Raw genomic sequence first — 25,873 nt, forward strand, 5'->3', positions numbered from 1 at the left:
CTCACGTCATTCAAAACAGCCTGTCCAGGGAATAAAACAATGTGGTCCAAGTAACCAACTCTGGGACACCCGGCTTAATTAAGGGATAGCTTTTATCTAGCGCAGGGCTCACGCACCCAAATGAATCCAGGGTCCTGGCATATGAGTAAGTATATGAACGGGGCTGGAGTGGAGGCCTGGATGACCCAGAGAGGGCATGCTACATCTAAAAGGCATTTACACTTCATAACAAAAAACCCTGTACTGGTTTAATCAGACACTGCAGGCCAGACCACCCCACTGGAACTCTGATCTAGAGGAATGTGTGGACATCATCTATGGACTCTTTCTTAAAAATTGTCTCTCTCAGTTGAGCTTTTGGAAGATATCGAACAGCAGTGAGTTATGGATCATATTCTTTGACAGGTACCTGGTCTGCAGATAACCCATGTTGCCAGTTAATCATGCAGCCGTATGTTTTACCCGTTGGACGGACTGGGGGGAGGTGAAGCCATTTGTCCTTTAAGCTGAGGGCCTTGGGGATCCAGAGGCATGGGGAGGGGCCAGCTCCACTGAGGCCTTTGGCCTCCAGGCACCATTCTGGGTGCATCACGAGAGAAGTCGGTCAACGCTTTGGGCACACGCTGTGCTTATAACTGAGGTGGTCAAATGGGAATCACGTATAAAAAATATGATGTAGGAGTGTTGATTATGGCCATAGTTTGAATATTTGTGCAGGTAAAGGGGACGCCATTGACAAGGATAATCAAAATCAGGTTCTAGAGTGTTTCAGAGAAGCAAGGAAAAGGCTGTAAATTTGGATTATAGTACTTGAGGATGACGTGAAGTCTTTTCTGGAGTCTTTCACAGTGGGATAGTTTAACAACTGGGCAGTCTCTTTGCAGTTATATACATGCACACATAGAGGCACACATGCACACACTAGTGCACATACACATATACTTAATCTGGAGTTCTGTTCCCATCCTATGGTATTGTGGTTTGGTTCCGAGAGCTCTTGGACCGACCTCTCCTTCAGGGTGAATGCATGCAGTACATGAAATGCTAGGGTGCTGTGTAGTTCTCCGTGATACAGCGCCCTCAAGATCTAAATCTCCAAGCAGGAGAAAAGGCAGCCTGCTAATTTATTTCCTAGTACAGTGTGATCCCATTATATGCGAATTGAATTATGCAAATTTCAACTAATGACACATAAATCATAATAAAAGCTTCACATTATATGGAAAATTTCAACAGACACATGCCCCCAAGTTATGCATCAAGCCATCTCATATTTTCAAAGCCAGCAGGTCAACTGAATTATAAAAACGCTTTGTTACCCAATGTCATTACCTTTTCTTTTAAAGAGAAATACCTACTAACCCTTGGCAATATTATGTGAACTCTTGTTGTTTATAGAACTTTTTCATGGATTTTGGTGACATTTGTGTTATTATTTTAAAATTAACATAACTTAAACGTTTATTATAGCTTTCAAAATATCCAAGTATGCTAATACTGGTACTGAAAAACATCCTGAAAATCTGTAACTTTGGAACAGAAATGTTCCAAACATAGATAAAACACTATGATATGGCATTCTGTCAATTTATGAGGTACAACTGAGAAATATTAGAAGTAATGCTGATATTTAAAAGCACCAGTAAAGCAAAAATACAGCACAACGGCTGCAGATTTATGCATTCTGAGGATGCATTTCCCCATACTCTACCCCCAGACTAGGGGATAATCAGTCTTGAATTATGTAAGTTCTTTAGGAGCACATCTCAATAATCAAATACATCCATGCCTTTTATGAATCCCTGTTATCCAGGCTTGGAAAAGATTGTTTAGGTTGAAAAATACACATAGCAAGATACTTATTTGTCTGACACTGAGTAGAAAATCTTTAAGGGGTTAGAAGAAGTAAATTTTCCTTCTTTAAAACTTGTCAGTAGATGTTTAGTGAAATTATTTTACGCACACCACCCTGCTTTGTTTGTTGTAGGGAAGCAGAACATTTCTTGCACTTATTTACAGATGGAGAAAGGAGGATGGTCACTTCCTGGTTGTAGCTTTGCTCTAAACACATTCAAAGTCCTTTGGTTTTTACATCAGGTAATATAAAGTGATAAAGCTTTTAATAATAATCGCGGGCTTCCCTGGTGGTTCAGTGGTTGAGAGTCCGCCTGCCGATGCAGGGGACGCGGGTTCGTGCCCTGGTCCAGGAGGATCCCACATGCCATGGAGCGGCTGGGCCCGTGAGCCATGGCCGCTGAGCCTGTGCGTCCGGAGCCTGTGCTCCGCAACGGGAGAGGCCACAATGGTGAGAGGCTCGCGTACCGCAAAAAAAAGATAATAATAATAATCGCTTATATTTAAATGGTGCTCATTATGTGCTGGACACTGTTCAAACTGCCTTAATAACTCCTTTGATTTTCATGGCAACCCTTTCAGGTAGGTGCTCACTCTTATTTCTGCCATTTTACAGCTGAGAAGATAGAAGCACAGGGAGGTTAAGTGACTAGTCAAACGTCTTAAAACTAATAAGTTGAGAGCTGAGAGTCACTGCAGGCTGGCTGGCTGGCTCCAGAGTCCGTATCCTCAGTCACCATGCTCTGGCCTCTCAGAAAGCTCAGCGATGAGGATCCTCTGGTCAGAGCCGTCATACCTGGAGGGGAACTTGCTCTGCAGACAAGGGGCTGTGTTCCCATGTAAGAAGAATTACTGTATGGAACAGATCCCTGTCGTAAAATAGTTGTTCAGAAACCCTAAAGTTTGCACTTGGTAGCTGGATGCTGAAGGAGGGTGGAATAGATTATGGCAAGTCTGAGGCAGTGAGGGTGACGGCCAGGCTCTGCCCCAGAGAGAATCCTGTGCTGAGTCCAGAAGGCCTGCTGCGACTCAGGGGCGGGGCCGTGGGCTGTGCTCCCCAGGGGCCACCTTCCTCCCGTCTCCCTCCGCCAGCACCCAGTCACCGCGGAGTCCGAAATCCGACCGGGCCGAGCTTGCCTTCAACAAGACGTTTGTTAGGCACGATACAGTCTTCACGGTAGTGGGTTTACAATGATGAAGACGACCGAGTCCCTACCTCAGGCTTTGTCTAGAAAGCCTCACGTGACTTCAGAAGCCCCTCCTCGCCCCTCCACCCCGCCGAGCTCCCCATCTTCTTGTGACGCCTGAAACTATTTTAAGAGTGGTGAAAACAGTCAATTTCACAGCTAAGAAGCTGAAAATGGTGGTGTCTGGTTTGGGGGCTTCCTGTTAGCGTGAATGAGTGTGTCAAGAGCTTTGGGTTTGTTGGGCAGCCGGCGTAAATGACTACAGTCAGGTCCTTCCCTTTTACTAGGTGGGGGAGGACCGAGGCCTGAGTGGGGAGGAAGGATACAGGGTGAGAAGGAGAGTGACGGGCTTTGCCCAGGTGACGTCAGCCTCATTATCTTACTGTCCAGACTTGAAACTACTTGAGATTTGTGCCCAGAATGAGGTGAGCCCTGATTATTTTCACTTGGGCAGGGAGAAATAGAAGCTGAGTACAGAATATTTGACAGTGAAGCCATAGAAACAGGTCCTGGAGTGTTCCTATACTTTTTTTTTTTTTTTTTTTTTTTTTTTTGCCGTACGCGGGCCTCTCACTGTTGTGGCCTCTCCCGTTGCGGAGCACAGGCTCCGGACGCGCAGGCTCAGCAGCCATGGCTCACGGGCCCAGCCACTCCGCGGCACGTGAGATCCTCCCGGACCGGGGCACGAACCTGTGTCCCTTGCATTGGCAGGCGGACTCTCAACCACTGCACTACCAGGGAAGCCCTCCTATACATTTTTAAAAACCATGCTGACTTTGTATAAAGGAACGTTTTCTCATTTTGCTTGTTAGTCAAGCTGTCACAGCTCAGACTAATGTCCCAGGGGAGGTGTGTAACACAGGCCCTCCCTGAATGTGGGATTCCCTGCTTTACACTTCCCCCTTAAAGGTTTGGTTGCATCAGGTGTTTGTATTCCATTTATAACTTTGTGGGACTGCTATTCTTAAGAGCTAGGAATTTTGTAAATTTAGAAACAGCTTTCAGGAAACAAATCAAATACATTTCTATAATATGGCTAATTTGTTATAGGTGTGATTTTTGAAGGCCACCAGTCCTGTTTTTTACAGTTAAAAAAATGTTTCCTATATGTTTCAGTAAATTGTAAGACTTAGGAATTTGAAAAAGAGGCATGACATTATTCATTTACTTACTTTCTAAATACCTAGTGTGTGAAATGTGAAAATACTTTTAAAAGAAATATCAAGTCCGTCTCAGCATTTAAAAATTAAAATTTTGGATATCATGAATGCAAGGGTACTGCTAGGTCATTCTTTAAATTTGATTTCCTTAGTCCTGGGTTAATATCACTTTGGTTATTGCCATTACATTACAGAGTCACTGCCTTTGAGGCTGTTCCTCTGAAGGAGTAAAGATAAAAGCAAATGAACTTTGTTTAATTGACTAATTAACATTTTAAGATACTAAAGGTGTCTACATTTCAGGTGACTACAGTTAATTTACCCAGTATACACACCACTCTTCTACTGCTTTTCAGCGTGCTTCCCTACACTAGTCTTTCTGCCTAGGATTACAGCCCTCTCTCTTCCTTCTGCTCTGCTTGTCATGTGTGGGTTTCATGTGCCAGTGTCTTTTCAATGCACCTTTATTCAGCACTGGATGTGTGCAAGCGGTGCCAGGAGTAAAAAACTGAGTAATAGGCGTCCTTTCCTGAGTCATCACCTGGTGGGGACCAACCACAGTGGGGACTCAAGTAAGGTTCAGTCCAGAACCTTCCTGGGGGTGGGGAGATCAGGATGCAAGGGAAGAGGGGAGTCCTGGCATCTAGAGATGGGCCTTGAAGAATGGGAGGAAGGGGAAGAGGTTTACTACGTGCCAGTCCCTGCTCTAAGCACCACCTGTGTATCAGTATATTTTATCCTTTTAAGAGCCATATAAGGTACATTCAGTTGTTATCTGCATTTTATACAGAGGACGCTGACACAAGGAGAAGTAAAGTAACTTGTTCACGAGCACACAGCTCATCAGTGGTACTGCTGGGGTTCTAACCGAGGTAGTCTGGTTGCAGAGTCCATGCTGTGAATTGCTACACTGGACGGTTGGGGTTTGGAGAAGTGACGATTAAGCATTGTGACACCCGGGAGGTAGATGGGGAAGCCACGGTGATCACGGGGGTAGACAGGTCAGTTTGGGCCATTTTGCTAAGTTCCTGGAATCCGACACTGAAGGGGATGATTGTAACATAGCCATAGGCTTTGTGGGTCCCATCATCTCTGCCGCTTCGTTTGGTGGCATATTGTATTATATGAGTCAAGTCTGTCTTCTTTTCTCTGTGGTATTCAGGATAACCTAAATCCTGTGATAGTGTTTCGAGGGCCCTTTTGGAGCTACCATCTGAACTTGTTGGTTCAGTGGCTCCGTCATATTTCCTAGTTCACTGGAGTGATTCATTTTGTTTGTTTGTTTTTATAAAGTGAATGGTGTGGGTTTTAAAAAAAATTTCATTTTATTTTTGGCTGCACTGGGTCTTTGTTGCTGTGCATGGGCTTTTCTCTAGTTGTGGCAAGCGGGGGCTACTCTTCATTGCGGTGCTCGGGCTTCTCGTTGCGGAGCGCGGGCTCTAGGCGCACGGGCTCAGTAGTTGCGGCGCACGGGCTCAGTAGTTGCGGCTTGCGGGCTCTAGGGCGCAGGCTCAGTAGTTGTGGCGCACGGGCTTAGTTGCTCCACAGCATGTGGGATCTTCCTGGACCAGGGCTCGAACCTGTGTCCCCTGCATTGGTGGCGGAATCTTAACCGCTGTGCCACCAGGGAAGCCCCAGGAGTGATTCATTTTTAAAAGAACCCTGAAACTGCCTTTCATTACACCCACGTCTCAGGAAGACCTCATACTACGCTGTTACAAGTACTGACATACGGCTAATTGCACTGTGAAGGATTTGGACTTTTTGAAGCTTACTGGTATGTTTTTCAGCAGATAACGGACAATCAGAAAATAAATTCCCTTGGTACAACATCACACCAGAAGAAAATGGTGAATGTTTTTGAACCCTGTCTGGTGTTATTACAGTAGTAGAAATCTCCACACCAGAAAAATCGTACCTCTGGTGTGAATGGGCTAAGGTGGGATGGTAGCTTTGATCTCACACTTGGCCGTGGGTTGGAATCCCACAGCCCGCTAGCTGACTTTCTCTCTCTCACTCTCTCTCTCTGTTTCTCCCCAGAAGCCCCTTGTGCCACGCCGCTGATCTGCAGCTTCGGGAGGCCGGTTGACCTGGAGAAGGACGACTACCAGAAGGTGGTGTGCAACAACGAGCACTGCCCTCACAGCACCTGGATGCACCTGCAGTGCTTCTACGAGTGGGAGAGCAGCATCCTGGTCCAGTTCAACTGCATTGGCCGGGCCCGCAGCTGGAACGAGAAGCAGTGCCGCCAGAACATGTGGACCAAGAAGGGCTACGACCTGGCCTTCCGCTTCTGCTCCTGCCGCTGTGGCCAGGGCCACCTGAAGAAGGACACGGACTGGTACCAGGTGAAGCGGATGCAGGATGAGAAAAAGAAGAAGTCGGGGTCGGAGAGGAACACCGGGAGGCCCCCCGGTGAGGCGGTGGAGGAGGCCAAGAAGTGCCGGCCGCCCACCAAGCCCCAGAAGGGCCTGAGCCACGACCTGCCCCGCCGGCATTCCATGGACCGGCAGAACTCCCAGGAGAAGGGCGGCGGGGCCGCAGCCTACGGGGCGCGCTCCCCCTGCGGCTCCCCGGGCCAGTCCCCGCCCACTGGCTACTCCATCCTCTCCCCCGCCCACTTCAGCGGCCCCCGCTCCTCCAGGTACCTCGGGGAGTTCCTAAAGAACGCCATCCACCTGGAGCCTCACAAAAAGGCTCTGGCAGGGGGCCACGTGTTCCGAAACGCCCACTTTGACTACAGTCCGGCCGGGTTGTCAGTTCACAGGGGGGGCCACTTCGACGCGCCCGTGCAGTTCCTGCGGCGCCTGGACCTGTCCGAGCTTCTCACCCACATCCCCCGGCACAAGCTGAACACTTTCCACGTGCGGGTGGAGGACGATGCCCAGATGGGCCAGGGCGAGGATCTGCGGAAGTTCATCCTCGCGGCCCTCAGCGCCAGCCACAGGAACGTGGTGAACTGTGCCCTGTGCCACCGGGCGCTCCCGGTGTTCGAGCAGTTCCCGCTGGTGGACGGAACTCTGTTCTTAAGCCCCTCGAGACACGATGAGATCGAGTACGATGTTCCCTGTCACCTTCAAGGTACAGGTGTTCGCTCACCTTGCCTGTTTTCTGTTTGTGAGAAGTGAAAAGCCAACAAGAAGGGATGGCTCTGTTGGGGCTTAATTTTAACTGATGACGTGTTTTTGTTCTAGTCAGGAGCTAGCTAACTTTTGAATATTTCAGCTCTGCCCAGTGAGGTGGTGTCCTTGCCTCTGATGTCACACTATACCAAGTACAGTGGTCCTGGTGGGTAATTTTATGTTTCTGTCTTGCTGTAATTTGAAGAGAGGATTCAGTTGTATAGTTTTTGGTAATTGGGAGGAACTTTAGAGAAGGAATTGCATAAAAATGTTTTACTTGCTATAAAATAGGTGCCTTTGAAACCTGTGTTACTGTGCCCAGCAAGCTGTGTATTCTCTCTGATCCTTGTAAACATAACACAGCGAGGGAAGGGTCAGTGTGTTTTTAGATTAGTTGAATTAATCTTGAAATGTATGAAAGGTGAGACTTTCTTGATAGCAGCAAAAGGAAAATGAAAGCTCAGGTATTACCCTGGTGGTGAGGCGTGGGGAGCTTCTTATTATTAGCGCTGTGGGTGACATACAAAGACTGGGGCATTTCAGCCAGAAAATGGATAACAGGGGGTGGGTCAGTTGTCAGAGAAATCTGTCAATTCATGTAAAACTACTGAATTTATATAAATATGGGATCCATGACATATAACCCGTTTATAACTTTAAAAGTGTGGTTAAAAAAGCCTATAGTAAAAATGATATATCCCCACCTATCTTCTTCCCACCCACCCCTGCTGTCTCACTTCTCAGAGTGAGACACTTTCAAATCTTAACTGATTCTTTGGGTTTTTACCATCATAATTTTAAAACTGCTATCTTCATTCTCCGATTTTAGCTCTAGATTTACTTTTAAGGTGGATGATGGTTCATGCTTTCTTGCATCTTCCACTTTCTCTCAGGATAATCCATCACAATTCTTAGTTAAATCCTTAATGATTTTGTTATTATGAGTATATAATATTTAGTGCTGAGCCAAGAAGTATAGATGTATTTCCTATTTCGAGAACTGTATGTCCTGGGACTCCTTTTGTTTTTGTTTTTGTTTTTGCGGTACGCGGGCCCCTCACTGCTGTGGCCTCTCCCACTGCGGAGCACAGGCTCCGGACGCGCAGGCTCAGCGGCCATGGCTCACGGGCCCAGCTGCTCCGCGGCACGTGGAATCTTCCCAGACCGGGGCACAAACCCTTGTCCCCTGCATCAGCAGGCGGACTCTCAACCACTGCGCCACCAGGGAAGCCCTCCTTTTGTTTTTATCAAAGTTAATAATTGCTTCACATTTTCATTTGCTTAGCCTTTGTTTTGAAGCTTTGGCTGGTGGTTCTAACTCTCCAGCAGCTCTACAAACCACCGTTCAAAAACATGTCCACATACCTGTCAAACATTTTTATGAATTTTTTTCTAGAAATTTCCTTCATGGAGCCTTTCATCTTCCTGCTCCTGTCTGTCCTGCTGCACTTAATGCCTGCTGAACTACATAGCTGTCCTTCTAGGAATTCTTTCATCTCTTTCCTATTTTTTATCTTCTGTTTCCTAGATCCCATACTTTCTTTTTTCTTGGTAAATTTCCTCAGTTTGTTAAGAAGCATCCCCTAGGAGCTTTCTGAGAAAGGAAGCATGGGAATAGATGTTTTGAGATTTTGAAAGTCTGGTAGTATCTTGATTCTATCTTCACACTTCCAAGTTGTAATTATTTTCCCTTTGGAATAGTTTTCCCTTTGGAATATTTTCCCATAGTCTTCCAAGTTATAATTATTTTCCCTTTGGAATTTTGAAGGCATTACTTCACTGTCTCCTGTCTTCCAATGTTGCTACTGAGAAATCTAATATTATTCTTATTCCTGACCCTTTATTTCCCCTTCCCATCCTCCAAAGGTTTTTGGATTTTCTCTAGTAATCTGAAGTTTCACCATGATGTCTTTTTTTCCATTTGTTGGGCAGGATGCTTTCTTGGCTTTTTGATTTTGTAAACTTATAGTCTTCAATTTGGGGAAATTTTCTTTTGATTTATTTCTTTGATGATTTCCTCCCATTTTCATTTTCTTTCTTTCTTTCTTTCTTCCTTCCTTCCTTTCTTTCTTTCTTTCTTCCTTCCTTCCCTCCTTCCCTCCTTTCTTTCTTTCTTTCTTTCTTTCTTCTCTGTAGAACAGCTAATCAGATGTTGGACCTCTTAGATTGATCCTTTTTTTTTTTGAGGAGGGGGGAGATCCTTTATTATGTATATTTTTGGCCCTGTTCATCTCTTTATCTTTATTCTGCTTTCTGGAAGATTTCTCTGATTTTATATTCCAGTATTTTTACTGAGTTTAAGATTTTCTGTTATCTATTATATTTGTAATTTCCAAAAGTTCTTTTTAATAGCATCCTGTTCTTGTTTCATGCATGCTATTTCTGTTTCATCTTTCTCAGCAGGGAAAGGGAGCTGAATTTGCGAGGAGTGGTCTCATTCATTTTCTAGAGTTTTGCCTACTGTCCTGTGTCTTTTAGCCTTTCTTATAGGGCAAGCCACTCTAAAACTTAGTGGTGTAAAACAGTGATGATTTATAATTTCTCACAATTCTATGAGTTGGTTGGTTAGGATGGCCTCTCACACATGTCTAGCACTTGGCAGTCTGGTTGTCCTTGGGAGCCTCAGCTAGAATGGCTTATCCCTGTTTATATATCCTTTCATCTGCCGGTAGACTAGCCTGGGCTTTTTCACATGGTGTTCTCAGGATAGCATTAAAGATGGTGAGAATGGAGCTGCGTGGCCTCTCTCTCTTGAGGCTTAAGCTTGGGACCGAGTAACATCACTTCCATCACATTCTATTCTGCAAAAAAATAAGTTGTAAGGCTATCCCAGATTCAGGGGATGATTCAACAGACTCTGCTTCTTGATGAAAAAAGTTGTATAGAATGTGTGGTTATTTAGTAATTTGTTATACCCCACTCTTTCTCTTTCAGCACCTCATCTCAACCTCCCCTGTGCTTGTTTTCCAGTTTCAGAGCTAAACCATTTATTACTTCTCCATCTAATTTCTGATCTCATATTCAGGGTTGCAAGTACCTCATAGTTTCATGGAAGATAGAATTTGTATTTTGTTACTTGTACTTTATACTGTGTGGGGATAATTTTAGAGGGAAGTAGATGGAAACATCTTCACTTCACCATTTTATGACTGGAAGTATTCTTTATGAAGATGAATGAGGGTACAAGGGTACAGGGTACATGAGAGGAGAGTTGTCCTTTTTCTATTCATGATGGACAAATCCTTTTCATTTAATCTGTTCACCAACCAATCAAACTTATGAATTGCATACTTGAACTGGGTACTATCAGTCCTTGCCACTCATCAGTCTATAATCTTAGGATATAAGATGCATTTGCAAAAGTGTAACTAACTTTACCAGACCTAAGGCACTAGTACCACCTTTGGAACTGGTATCGCCTGGATATTATGTACGTGAAGCAACCTATCATTTCCAAAGAGGAAGGGGACACTTTGGGTAGTCAAAGGAGGTAATGTGAAGGCAGATGTCAGGAGGGGCATTGGACTTTGATAAGTACATGGTCTAACTACACTGGGGGTTTGTTGATAAGGAGCAATGCAAGCAAAGGAATAGTTGTTCATAAAAAGGTCAGGAGACAGTGAGAGAACCGAAGAGCACCATCTGGTTGGAGCAGAGGTTCTAGAGTAGGAAATGAGTAAGGTAGGTGGAGAACAGATTGTGGGTGTCCTTTCAAGCCATAACAAAGAGCTTTGCCATATTGATGAATTGAAGGGTTTAACAATTTTTTTTTTTTTAAAGCCAGTGGTTGCTTGGGGGAAAAGTTGTTTGAAAGGGGTGGAAGCTACACAGTTGAAATCTAAATCTGTATTCTAGATGCAAGGAGAAGAGAGACAGCTGGGTGGTGATGGTGGGGATTGAAAGGTGGGAACAGCTCTAAGAGATTATATTAAAGTAAAGATCACAGCTTTGGAGACAGCTTTACTGTACGGGATAAAGATGTGTCCTTGTTGGCTCACTTTGGCTCTAGACCAGGTAAATGGTATTGTCATGAACAGTAGAGAAAGTTGGGGAAGGGACCTGATCTTAGAGGAAAGAAGATGGGGTACTTGTGTGTATTGGGTTTGAAGAGATGTTGGGACTTTTGTGTGGAGGTGTCTTTCACAAGCGCTATTAGAAATAAACATTTAGGATGAACACTGAAGCTGATTTTATAAAATTAGTGGCTAAAAGAGTGGAAGAGGCCTTGAATGGGAAGAAAAGAGAAAGAAAAGGAGGAGTATATGACAGACCCCAGGACTAGATCTTAAGGGTACCCATCAGAGCGGATGGAGAACGGTAAAAATTAGACAGGCCTAAGAATTTTGTGTACGTGTGTGTGTGTGTACACACCTAAGTACATACACACATTATCCAAATAGATAATGGATGTGTTAGGTGTGCACTACAGAAGTCTTGAGAGGTTTAACTGTTGATGATAAAATCTGAGGATCTGGTTGTTTTATCAGCACCAGACAAGTCAATGCCATAAGTGGGGCCTTGTCATATGTCCGTGTTTTTATTGCCACATCTCGAAGTCCATGCCATCTTTTTTTTATAACAAGCCAGTGTCAATAATTTCTTCCATCACAGAGTTTCAATCATGTATTCCTTAAAGCATTTTCAGTTCCAGGAGGAGGGCATGTTCCAGGCCACAAGATTCCAGGCTGCAGTTGATTATATGCTGCTGCAATAATGTGTAATTTCCAGTGGTGGACCGTGGGGATTGTCATTCCCTTGCTCTCGGCCCTTTCCCCCTCAGTGCCCTCCCCACCCTCCAGCTCCAGCCTCTTTTCCCTGATTTTTCCAGAAGAAGATGTTTTTGTTCGGTTTTAATAATTTATTAAGGTTGATCGAGTTAGGAATTTCTTTTGGTACAATAGTTCTTTACCACTTAGAACCATAGGTAATTATTCTCTCAGAAATCTGCTTTCTGTTTGAACTCACAACCCTAGACTTTAGCAATTTTAAATTCTTAGTATTTAGGACAATATATAACAGCAACTGAAACAAATTCCCAGCCAGGAATTCCCGTGATGTAGCCTGGAGGTTAAGAGTCAGACAAGTCTGGACTTTGCTATTTATTATCTTTTTGAACTCGGGCAAGCTATTCCAGCTCTCTAAGCTTCAGTTCCTCCTATCTGAAGTAGGAATAATAGTAACGCCTACTTTAGAGGGTTGTTGTGAGGGTTAAATGAAATGATTCACGTAGCCTCCTAGCACAGTGTCAGATCCTTGGTAAGCACTCAGTGAAAGTTCCCTGTCAGCTTCATCATCATGGTCATTGCTACCAACATGTGACTTCTCCATCTGTCCCTGTCCCCACCCTTCCTAGCAGCCACCTTGATGTCTTTGAATGTTTGAGATCTGCAGTGTTTGAGAACTCCGTCTAGGACGGAGATTGGAAATGAAGCCTTTTCCAGTGGCTGCTAGATATTGAACTGACATCCTGAAATGCCCCAGGCCACTCTGAGTGTGAGATGGTTTTATTTTCAGTGCCCTACAGCAGAGGTGGGCAGTATTGCAAGAAGCTCTTGTCACCCTTCCCATTTTTTGGCATAGAGGCCCCCAAGGTTATAACGTCTTTGGCTGTTAATATATCCCATCCATTCATGTAACATACAATTATGGAGTGCTTCCCACGTTCCAGATATTGTGCAAGACACTGAGCCTTCAAGGAGGGCATAGTTCCTGCCCTCAGGGAGGGGGAGAGAGAGTCTCGTAAATGAGTGAAATGAAAGATTTCCCTGTAAGTACTGTATACCCCTTTCTAATGGGTAAGGAGCAGGCTGGTCCTTAACCGCTGAAAATATGAAGGGCATGGTCTGGCTGATGGCAGCAAGCAGCACACTCTGAATAAGACACTTAGGGGTATGTGTTCTGCTGCTGGTAGTTTTCTAGCTCAGTGGAACCCCCGACCCCCACATAGAGAGCAGTGTTGTTGTTGTTCATTACACATTGCCCAGACAGATGCTGGACATTCCATTTCTTCCCCGATTTGAACCTGAACCCTTCCATATAAACTAGGGTGACATCTTTCCTTTACGAGCATTAGATATTGATAAATAGCGGAGGAATGGGCTTATGACTTTCAAGAGCCCAGTAAATAACAAGACATTGAACTCCTTTGAAAAAAAAAAAACACAAGTAAGATATAATTCTGGTTCCTAAATTGGATGTGGTGATGGATGAGCAATTTTGGAGACAAGAACAGTTAACATAGTAATTTTGACTATGGTGTAATTCTGGGCTACCAATACCAAGACAGACTTTGGACTTTTTCATGATGGGACTTGTTGATGGATGAGAGCCCATGAACACAGACCAACATTGCTGGTTCAGCCTCCATAATCCACAGTAGATCTCTGAGCAGAAAGTCCTGCATGATCACAGGCTGCTTTTGAGCATCTGTAGCTTGGTCATTTTGAGTTTGGATGTCCGTATTAGAAACCTGGCAGCACTTTTCGGAAAAATGAATTGAAGCCGGTGTTTAATAAGATTGAACTTAAAGTATGTGTCCCACTGACAATAGTTAGTAATCCATCCTTATTGTAAAAGGGCAACTTGGGGATATATGATAAATATCATCTATTTTGCTTTATATATTTATTCAAATGATAAAGTTTTGCTTATAACTGATAGATGAGCCATTGTTTTAATCCCCTTTGGTGACAAAAGGTGATTTCTTGGCCAGCCACTCTCAGCATCGTGTCTTCTGTGTACAGGGAGGCTCATGCATCTGTACGCAGTGTGTGTGGACTGCCTGGAAGGGGTTCACAAGATCATCTGCATCAAGTGTAAGTCGCGGTGGGATGGCAGCTGGCACCAGCTGGGCACCATGTACACCTATGACATCCTGGCCGCCTCTCCATGTTGTCAGGTTGGTATTTACCCCTCAGAGCGAGTAGTGGGTGCTATCAGGCTTCTGTCCCCAAGGGAATGCAGAGGAGTTAGAGGCATCACTGTGGTTATGTTGGAGGAGGTGGGAGTGTGTGGAGAATGTGCTTCAGGAGTGAGCAGCCATGGGACCCCCCAAAGTCCAGCAGTGATGGTTGATTTACTGCAGCATGGTGCTGCTGTTACTGAAATACTAGGCAGTCATTAAAAGGGATCTTGTAATTATGTGGGAAATATTTTCAGTATTTTAAGTCAAAAAAGCCACCTTTAAATGGCAGAATAATATGCTTCCATTTGTAAAAAGTGAACATGAAAAGGAACCTGCTAGCCTATTACCAGAGGTTGTCTCTGGGTTGTGGGATGCTGAGTGGTTCCTTTAGTTTTCTTTTTGCTTACTTATATTTTTTAATGTTTTATATGATTAACATAGTTTCTAGTAAGAAAAAGTTGTCATTTAAAAGGAAAGAAGAAAGTTTCACTTTCTTTAATAGTCAGGGTTTTCTTTTTGTTTCCTTTCTGTGGGACAGTGCAGTTATCCAGGAACTGCCTGCCCTGTCAGGTGCTTGAGGTTGACTTGAAAGATTTGTAGTCCTTAAAGCTCTGCTAAGGGGGGGCATCTTCTGATGCTAAGAAAGCATCTGAACTTTAGCTGTCATGAGGAAAAGAGGGAAGTATTAACATTGGAAAATGCCTTACATAAGTCCATAGAAACACAGGAGACAAAACAAAATCCTTGGAAGTATCTTGACTTATTTCTAAGTGCTTTAGAAAACACTTGTTATATAATTCTTTGATATTCATGGATTGGAGAGATATTTTCCTTCCCTCTTAAGTGGCTAAGTCTTTAATATAAATACCTGATAAACATTTCATTAGTTTTATTACATAGTTTTATACCTTTAGCATTATGGTTTGACTTTTATAAAGAGAATATCCTTACCATTATTAGTTTATTCAGAAGATAAGCTGTGTAGGTTGAATTAAAAGGTTGGCACAGTTGGTATTTCAGCTATGCTGTGTCCGTACTAGTGCTCTTAGAAGAGAAATATGGTCGTGAGAGACCTGGATGGTCATCTGTAGCCTGTCGTTTGATTCCAGATAAGATTGACTCCTTTACGCTATTCTCATACATGGACCACATTTCCATTTAAAACTTAGCCTTGGAAGTGAGATATCATTGTCTTTTAGTTATTCACTGTAGCATTTTATAATACCCACTGTTCCTTGATGCCAGCTCTTGAAATGAGAGGAACAAAAGGAAGGGACGCCTCTCTCCCACACACACCAGACAGGGTTATCTTTTAAAGAAATAAGGAAGTGAAAGAATGTGTGGGTCTATAACTCATGGAGTGTTAGCACTGGAAAAGACTCGTATTTTCCACATACAGTGGAGGCCTAAACAATTAGAATGTTTTTCCCAGGTCTCCCCACACGTGTCACAGCCGTGACCACAACCTCTGTCGCTCCCAGTCTTGTGCTCTTTGTACTCCACCACTGAAAGGTACTGGGGTTATTTCCTCATCTTCAGGGAGAAAAGCAGAATGGCGTCCTGCCACACCCAGCCTGCTGTTCCTCACTATATATTTCTTCCTTAAAACAATTTAAGCCCAAACACTTCTTTTCTGGCCCCTTACTGAAATGGAAAACAGGTGTGATTACTTTTGGCTTAAAAAAAATCAATTAACTATATTCACTGAGAAGGTACAAGGGTTAGACACTATTAAGGCATCAAGGAGTGTCTTCCAATAAGACTTCGAGGCCAAGATAAGCAGGAATTCATTATTAGAAAGGAATAATAGGTTAAACAGAGTGGTTAAAGAGAGAGGTTTGCTTAGAATCTCACTTTTAATATTGTTCAGAGAGATTAGTCAGTTAAAAGAGAGTTTATCTCAGGTTACAGAAAGGTAGTCCATGTAATGGCTAAGAGGGTAGGCTCTGGAGTAAGCTACCGTGGTTCAGATCTCAGCCTTTCCGCTTTATCACCATGTGCCTCAGTTCCATCATCTAAAATTCATGTACTACTACCTACCTACAGGAGCGTTTTGAGGACAAAATGAGATTATACTTCTCTATTACTTTTTTAGAATGAGTCTGAATTGAGAGTCTGTTCTAATTTCTGGTTATTCACTGAAGTCCTTGGACCTATTGCCAAAAGCTTGGGCCTTGTACTGTTAGAGGGAGGCTAGGGCATGTATAAAGGTACAGTGTGCTCGCAGGTTCCAGAAGCCTCAGGGTAAAGGTGGCCCTTATTCCTGGATCCTCAGTTTTACTAGAGTATTTTAGGGAAATTTTATTTTTACCCCTAAGAAAACAAAAATGTAGTAACGAGTAGAATGAAAAATGTATATGGATTTTAAAAATAAACCAAAAAGACCTTCAAAGAAATTTCATGCAGGTTTGGATGAGGGAAGTTGGTTTCAGTCACTTTTTAAAATCCAGGAGGCAGAGATTCCCAGTTGTTCGGGGAACTTTACCGGAGAAGTTTAGGCGGCACAAGTTGAGAATTTTCTTGCCACCAGTAGGAGTAATTACTAGCGGAGCTGCACATCGGGAGAGAAGAGTCATTAATCTTTCAGGCTGACGGGTGAATATTTGAGTGTGTATCTCATGCTTATCTGATGCTCTGCATACCCTGTTTTGGGTAATAAAAGGGATGCTTTACTAAACTCTTGGTGAGTTTCCCAGGTAGAGCAGTCTCACGTTTTCGTTGGTTTGACGTTGGCAGCGCTGTGAGGTAGAGGGGTACTGTGGCTCACGGCATCTTGTGTTCCCCCCACCAGGCCCGCCTGAACTGTAAGCACTGCGGGAAGCCAGTGATCGACGTGCGGATTGGGATGCAGTACTTCTCCGAGTACAGCAACGTCCAGCAGTGTCCACACTGTGGCAACCTGGACTACCATTTCGTGAAGCCATTTTCCTCCTTCAAAGTTCTCGAAGCTTATTGATGAAAGCTTTGCTTTAGTAATAGCTATTTTATTGATATTATTACTTTATTACATATCTTTTCTAGGGAAGCCTTCTGTGACATTCATTTCTTTTCTAATTGAAAGGAGAGTTCCTTTGTGTATGTGTGCCACTAAAAGGGGGCCTGCGCCTTGCCTTCTCTTGACTCCCGAGTGTTAGTCTGTGGTCACGACCAGAGCCCAGCCAGTACTCCTGTGAGCTTGGGGGAGCGGTTAACTATCACTAAGGGTCTCTCGGGCAGCTTTTAGGGTGGTGGGGAGGATGGGGTGAATTCAGGAAAGGGATTATGTGGTCATAAGCTGAGAGCACGGTAGGAGTTGGGAAGAAACTCTTATTAAAATGTTAACTGTCTAAAGACCCACTTTTAGATCTTCTCTGGGCCTTGGGAGAAACATGTGACAAGTGAATGTAATCTGTGCCTGGAGAGCTGATGGTGTGTTTGTCCACCTTGATTTGGCGTTCCGCAGCGCACACTGGCCTGCAGTTTCCCCTCACTGACAGATCACTGGAAGGTGGACATGAGCCCTGATTCTATCCCTGTTGTAGTTTAGCAGCCAGTTTTCATACCGAAAATAATATCCAAATTATAAGGCATATGAAAGTATATATTTTTAGGTAAGCTGACCTATAACAAAGAGAATATGCTAAATGAATTTGGAAATGATGCAGACTGACTCAAGAGGGCAAAAAGGCAGAACGCTGTCATCTGAACTGTGTCTTTGAAGTTGGTCAAACAAGCTCTTAAGGAGAATCCAAGAGAATAACAAGATTTGAGCGGTACTGATTTATATAGGTTGCACTGTCGAAGTGCCATTTGATGTCAGATCCTTCTCACAGGTAAATCTCACAGCCACAGACCCTAACTGGTGAGTTTCAGACCAGTTGCCACACTTGTCTTTCCCCCACATTGCTTACGGCTGCATTTTACCCCTTTAATGCTGCGTTTCCCAAATCAAAGATTTTGCCCTAAGAAGGAAAGGAAAAAATTATTTGTGAACCTTTGAGGAAAAGAATCATTTTAGTATTTCTTTTTAAAGTGTTTCATTTTGGAAAATCACTGATTATAATGCATAACAATATGTTTGAAAATAGATTATTCTGAAGATCTCCATGATACCTTACCATTGGTGAAGAAGATGACAATTTACAGAACTTGATTGGTCAGAGCATTGAGCTTTCCAAAATCCCAGCCTTCTGTTTATTAGAGCTTTCTGATTTAAGTAGACTGACACCCCATACCTTTAGAGAACTGGAGTTGGAATATGATTTCTCAAAAATGAATTTGATAATTTCAACTATAATACACATATATGCTAAAAGAATGTTGAAAATATGATCCTTTTATGGGTAGCTAAATTTGGGGTTATGTGAATATTTTCTATTATTTCATTTATACCATGTTTTTTTCTTAGAAAAACAGTTGTTTTTCCTCTCAGAAGTGTTTAGGCATCATTGCAAGTGAGTTTCAGTTCTGCTACATGGAATATTTGATGTTTTGTTTGAAAGACACAGCTGACTGTGAGAGGTTGACTAATATTCTTTATCTTTCGGTTTGCATGATTGTAATTTGGCTGACAACATCCAGTTTGATGTTTGATGATCTGAAGAATATCACAGTGAGGGGAAATGCTGAATGTCTGTAAGAAGCAGCAAATTGTCATTGGTCTCACAGTATTTGATGCAAGGAAAAGAGGTCTATAGGACACATCCCTTGCAAATTTGTCTTTAATACACAAAGCTGTAACTGAACTAGCTGTTTTGCTATTGATTCTCTCGTGTACCCAGTTATAAAAATTGGTGAGTTTCTCTTGTCTTCAGAGTACCATTGGATTTTATTTCTGAATTTAAAATGAATAGTAAAATATTTGTTCTTTAACCCACCTCAATTTCTGAAGAGAAACCTGCTTGTATAGTTGTTCTGAAGCTTCAAGTTTACATAGAGATCACATTCAGCAAGCTCCTCAGCCTAAAACTTCTGCAAATGGAGTGTCTGATGCATTCACTGCTTTCTCCTCATATTGTTGTCTACTCTGAGAAATAAGTATGAGGAAGTTTCACTGTAAGTGAGTAACATTTGCTTTTGGCATTTATTTTGATGATTAAGTTAGGATTCTATGGATGCCGAATTGATATAAAAGGAGAGGCATAGGTATCCTATCCGAGAGTATCTTTTGCCTTTAAGGCATTGCGTTCTTGTCTAAAATGGAAAATTTGGCTGATTTGAGAATAAAATGTAATTGAGTATACAACCATGTGAAGAATAAATTTTATTTTGGAATCTGCTGACCTTAATATGTTCTCCACACTTTCTCAAAGTACTTTGCTCTGAGTACCTTGATAGGAATTGGAATATATCAGAAAAGATGATTATTTTTGTTGTGGTTTGGATATTAAAGGGTATTAGTCACCCAAGAGATCCACTTTCTGTTTTTCTGATAAATAGTGTTCAATAACATGAACCTACTCATGAGTGACTAATAAGTGATTTTTATCTACTTTAACTTGTTTTAGTTTTAAGAGCTATACCTTGAACAAATAAAATTACCTGCTTTAGTTTAATGGGAAGACTGTTTCTGATCATCTCATCTTCTTCTCTGCAGGCCAGCTCAGTTCTTCACTCTCTTCTGGTTGCGCTTGAAGCAGTTGATATACTGGGTTTACACCTTAAAAGATAGACATTTGCTGTGAAGTTAGGGAGTGGGGTGAATTATCCCATTGTAATTAAGAAAGAGCTTTCCCCAAACAGTCTTTAATTCCCAGTTTTTGTAGAAGAAGCTCATTCATTTTCTGAGTAAAAAGTATTTTCGTATCTGTCTGGGGGGAAATTAACTCATCAGGAAAATATTATTAGGTGTTTAAATCCTAAAACTAACAGATAAACTGATACGTAACTTATTAGATCACCCAAACTAACTTGCTGAAATCTTTTGTTTTGTCCTGTAAGATCAATGCTTAACATGCAGTCTCTCCTCCCGTGCCCAGGTCGGTAACTCCAGGTTGCTCTTCTCTTTAGTCTCATGGTAGCAGCTGTTGGGTAATTGTAGTCGGAAGCTGGGGAGGAGGTGAGGAGAAAGTGCTCTTGTTCAGTGTTTTGTTTCCTGTAAAAGGATGCTGCCTAACCCAGCTCATCTCTGTGTCCTGTTGACTTTACTGTTATTCCAGGTAATTGCAAGAAAATATAATGAATGGGCATCATTAACACCAGCTCAAAAACATATTCTTATCAGTGAAGATTTCTTGTCAAATGTCTTGGATTGCACTTTTGTTGAGGGAAGACAGTGTAAATAGTTAAAGAATGTTGATAAAATTGAAACATTTGGTTATGGAATTGTGTGGTGTTAGAAGGTTTCTGTTTGTGAAATGTATGTATTAAAAATAATAAAATTTCAGAAACTAACATTGTATTCTCTCTTTAGTGTGTCACTTTATTTTTTGTTGGGATTCCAGGTTTTTGAACTTGGGATTGTTTGATAAGAAAAGATAGTAGAGAAGACATTCTGAGGGTTTGATCACTATTCAGGTAGCCACTTCAAAGTCAGTACTGCAGCTAATAAAAGCTACGAACTTTTTATGCTGTTTGAAAGTGATGTACCACATGTAAATTCCCTTTGCAACAAAATAAGCATTCTGTATAACAAAGCCGGTTCCCTGTGGATAATCCACAATTATTGTTCTGGTTATAGGGAATTCTATTGACTAAGTAGATAATCCTATTCTACAATTTGTTGTTGTTGCTTCTAGGCCTGTAACAATTTTCATAATAAAAAGACTGGATTATATCCTTCTTCATTATAAGAAAATGAGAACTGAGTTGCTGTTAAACTTCTTGCTGACTTGCACTGTGATCTAGTTTACCTTATCTTTCAAATTTCCTCATCCCTTTCATTTCAGATATTATACTAAGCCAATGGACTGAAATCCACAAAGTCATAAGAACACAGGAAACGTGGGTGAAGAAAGCGTCTCCAGTGGATTCACAGCCTGTCTTACCATTATTTACTACAGATATCTGAGGCATAAATTTTATTTCATTTAAAGCCTTAACGACTTAGGATATTACACTTGTGATAGTGTAATTTATATCAGCAAAATTCCTTTGCAATTCAAAAGAAAATACAGTTTTTACTATAATAGAAAAAAACCAAAGTTAAACTGATTATTAAGAATTAAGTTTAATGGAAGAAAATCTTATTTGTTCTTAGTGGTTTCCATTTCTTTAAACCTTGCTTATATTGTTTAGACTTCAATTTAGCAGCAATTAGATTGCTAATTATATAGGCTGTTTCTCTAGTAAAGAGGTAAATTTTGGAAGAAAAAAAGCTTTTCTGGAGCTTTTGTTCTTTTCATGTTCTTTCAGCTCTCTATACACAGGATAAATGTTATCTACTGAATGTGAAATATCTTTTTTTTTTTTTTTTTTTTTTGCAGTACGCGGGCCTCTCACTGTTGTGGCCTCTCCCGTTGCGGAGCACAGGCTCTGGACGCACAGACTCAGTGGCCATGGCTCACGGGCCCAGCCGCTCCGCGGCATGTGGGATCTTCCCGGACCGGGGCACAAAACCGTGTCCCCTGCATCAGCAGGCAGACTCTCAACCACCGCACCACCAGGGAAGCCCCAATGTGAAATATCTTTGAAGATAGTAAAGTGTTGTATAGATGTACTAGAAATAATGTATTTTTAAAGAATACTTTTCTTCTAATGGCAGCCTTTAGCATTGTGATAATCACTTTATTTAAGCTCAGTTTGGTATTGCTAAGCCTCAGGGACAGCAAAAACGTTGTAAAAATAAGCAAAGTACTTTGTCTCATGGTGTTCAGTAAAAACACTGATTACATTTGTCAGTGTCCAAATGGAATCTGCCCTTATAGCACTGTTTCCTGGTGATGGACACCATGCCAAGTGGTTCTGATACACTTGTTTGAAAGTTTAGATCATATCTTAAATTCAAGTTTGGAACTATCTAATTGCATTTCTCACAAGCCTCAAAGTATTATAGAAAACTCATAGCCATAAAGTCATAGAATTAGAGATACCAGAATTTAGAGCAGGGACTGTGTTTTTTGTCGTCTTCACATAGTGTGTGTGTGTGTGTGTGTATTTTTTTTTAATTGAAGTATAGTTGATTTATAGAATTTCAGGTGTGCAACAGTGCTTCTATATTTTTTAGATTATACTCCATTTAAAATTATGGTAAAATATTGGCTATATTCCCTGTGCTATACCATATATCCTTGTAGTTTATATATTTTATACATAGTAGTTTGTACCTCTTAATCCCTTCCCCCATCTTGCCCCTCACCTCTCCCTCTCCCCGATGGTAACCACTAGTTTGTTCTCTGTTTTGTTACATTCATTTGTGTGTTTAAATCGTATTGACTATTGTACTCATCGTAGAGTTAAACTGAGGCCCAGAGCACTTAAATCTACATAAATAAGTCTGTGTAGTTCACGGCTGACTGGGAATTAAGTCTGGATTCCTTCTCCTAGTCCTCAAAATGACATCAGTGGGTGGGTACTTTGTTTTTGGTTGAGAACTTTGGGTTTGTTTTTACAGGGTGCTGGATGTAAGAGGTACAGTAGCCCTTGCTTCAGCAGCCCAGGTGGAAGTAATTCTGAGAGGCCTTGCTGAGACCCTTGCATGAGGGTGAGCACATTTGAAAGCATCCCCTGTTTTTAGAAAGAAGAAAACAAATGGAGCACTTCTAACTTCTAAAAGGGAGAAATAATATTTGAAATCAATAGTTGTGTCTTTTACCTCATTTTTTGTGCATTCATTTGTTGACTTCTGTTCTCTTTTGTTAAGATCAATCATTGCTTGAGGAGAACTGCGTCTGAGTGTAAGGTGACATTTTAACAGTCTACACTAAGAATCCATCATTCTGTTCACTTTGGGATCTGACTTTGGGATGCTTCTGGATTCAACCCTGTCAGGCTGTCGGATCTGACAGCTTTGGTCTACCCAATTGGGGCGGAGTTTTCCTTTTCAAACTTTTCAAACAGTTGCCCTTGGTGTGTTTCACTTTGAGTTTCTCTTCAGTACTCTTCTGTCTGAAGCTCTGGTATTTCAGACTTTTTTGAGTTGCTAAACCTGGTCACTATTTATTTGTAGTGCTGGTTACATGTCTGAAACAATTAAAATTTTTCATGGTGTAGGGGTTATCTCTTGAGCTAATAATTAGTGATATTCCTAGTTATTGCAAAACCATGGGTTGACGATCAGTGCCTTACACTTTCTTGTTATTTGCATCACATTAACGAATCACATATTTTTCTGAAACTCTGATGACACAGCAAGTGGTTGATGAAGAAAGTAAAGCCAGGGGAAGCCCCTAGGCTAGGGTTTATCTGAAGCTCCAGAGCCTCATGGATCTAAGAAGAAAGTAGTTGGGGCTGAGAGTGAGATGGTGGCAGTCCCGGGGGCTATTGTGAATAATTCAGAAAGCTTAATGGAGATCAGAACATTGCCTGCCACAAAGCTGCACAGAATATCTAAAAGGTCAGTTTATTTTTGACAGGAGTTGTAGCAACCTTGGTTATCTCATACTGCTCAGAAACACTGGCAGTAGTATATGCCTTTGATGAATAATATATGAGAACATAAATGAATTAATACCTAATAATTTTTTATTTTACAGACATAACTTTTCAAAACAAGATAGAGTTATATTAGGTGGGGGTGGTATTTGGTGATGGCAGAGTTGGGAAAAAGCCATTTTTTAAAAGTGTCTGCTTTTCCTAATCATTTTCCTCTTACCTAATCATTTTCCTTTTACCTGTTGTGATATCTCTGTTTTATCTTTTTTGTACCTGCCCATCTCTCTTTCCTATCTTGTCCTTTCTCCTACCTCTCCTGTTGTATCACGTTTCTTAACCATTGGAATACAGTAAAAGCCACCTGACAAACCTAGACATGAGTTGGTCGGTAAATCAAAAAAGTTAGTTAGGGACTTCCCTGGCAATCCAGTGGTTAAGGCTTCACCTTCCAATGCAGGGGGTGCAGGTTCTATCACTGGTCGGGGAGCTAAGATCCCACATGCCTTGGGGCCCAAAAAAACAAAACATAAAACAGAAGCAATATTGTAACAAATTCAATAAAAACTTTAAAAATGGTCCATATCAAAAAAAAACTTAAAAAAAAAAAGTTAAAAAGAGTAGATTCCTCCAGTTGGCACAGACATAGACAAGTTGATCAATGGAAGGATAGAGTCCAGAAGTAAACCACACTTACCTATACGGGTTAATTTTTGACAAAGGTGTAAAAAGAATTCGGTGAAGAGAGGATAATGTAACAAACAGAGCTGGAAAATTTGATAACCATATGTGAAAAACAAAACAACCAAACCTGAATCCATACTCATACCTTATTAAAAAAAAATTAAAAGTGGATCATAGATCTAAATGTAAAATCTAAAAAAATGGATAAATTGAATTTTATTAAAATTAAGAGCTTCTCAAAAGACATTGTTAGGAAAATAAAAAGACAAGCCACAGACTGGAAGAAAAGGACTTGTATCCAGAAAATAATGAAAAACTCCCAAAATGTAGTAACAAAACAAATGACCCATTTTTTAAAAAGTGCAACATATTTGAACACTTTGCCAAAAGAATGAAGGTGACAAACGCATGATTAGGTACTCAACATCATTAGTTATTAGGGAAGTGCAAGTTAAAACCACAATGAAATACCACTACACACCCATTGGAATGACTTAAAGAAAAGAATACCAATTGCTGGTAAAGATGTAAGCAAAGTAAGAAACACTCATACACTGCTGATGGAAAACAGTTTGGCAGTTTCTTAAAAAGTTAAGCATAACTCAGCCATAAAAAGAAACGAAATTGAGCTATTCGTAATGAGGCGGATGGACCTAGAGTCTGTCATACAGAATGAAGTAAGTCAGAGAGAGACAAATACCGTATGCTAACACATATATATGGAATTTAAGAAAAAAAAATGTCATGAAGAACCTAGGGGCAAGACGGGAATAAAGACACAGACCTACTAGAGGATGGACTTGAGGATATGGGGAGGGGGAAGGGTAAGCTGTGACAAAGTGAGAGAGTGGCATGGACATAGATACACTACCAAATGTAAAATAGATAGCTAGTGGGAAGCAGCCGCATAGCACAGGGAGATCAGCTCAGTGCTTTGTGACCACCTAGAGGGGTGGGATAGGGAGGATGGGAGGGAGGGAGACGCAAGAGGGAAGAGAGATGGGAACATATGTATATGTATAACTGATTCACTTTGTTATAAAGCAGAAACTAACACACCATTGTAAAGCAGTTATACTCCAATAAAGATGTAAAAAAAAAAAAAAAAAGTTAAACATATACCTATTTTGTGTCCCAGCTATTCCACTTCTCTGTATTTACCCAAGAGAAATGAAAGCATGGCCACAAAAAGACTTGTTTATGAATGTTTCTGGCAGCTTTATTTGTAATAGCCCCAAACAGAAACAACACAAATGTCTATCAACAGGAGAATAGATGAACAAAGTATGGGATATCTGTACTGTAGAATACTACTCAGCAATAAAAGGGAACAAACTGTTGATACAAGCAAAAGGGATGAGTCACAAAATAATTACACTAAAGAGGAAGAAGCCGGGATGGGGGTGGGAAGTATATACCACATGATTCCATTTATATGGAACTTTAGGAAAGGCA

The 25,873-nt window shown here is 41.6% G+C and overlaps 1 protein-coding gene across 1 annotated transcript in view; it reads left to right on the forward strand.

Annotated features, from left to right (window-relative positions):
* Positions 1 to 17,183, forward strand: part of HECA (hdc homolog, cell cycle regulator) — a gene marked incomplete at both ends in the record, with an annotated part of 40,203 nt that extends 23,020 nt beyond the window's left edge. The window contains 3 exons of the mRNA XM_079716552.1: positions 6,242 to 7,282; positions 14,067 to 14,221; positions 17,019 to 17,183. Coding sequence (XP_079572678.1) covers positions 6,242 to 7,282; positions 14,067 to 14,221; positions 17,019 to 17,183 — 1,361 coding nt within the window. The remainder of the gene's footprint in view (positions 1 to 6,241; positions 7,283 to 14,066; positions 14,222 to 17,018) is intronic.
* Between the last annotated feature and the right edge of the window lie 8,690 nt (positions 17,184 to 25,873).

Source organism: Hyperoodon ampullatus, assembly GCF_949752795.1.
Source record: "Hyperoodon ampullatus genome assembly, chromosome: 12".
Taxonomy (NCBI): Eukaryota; Metazoa; Chordata; class Mammalia; order Artiodactyla; family Ziphiidae; genus Hyperoodon; species Hyperoodon ampullatus.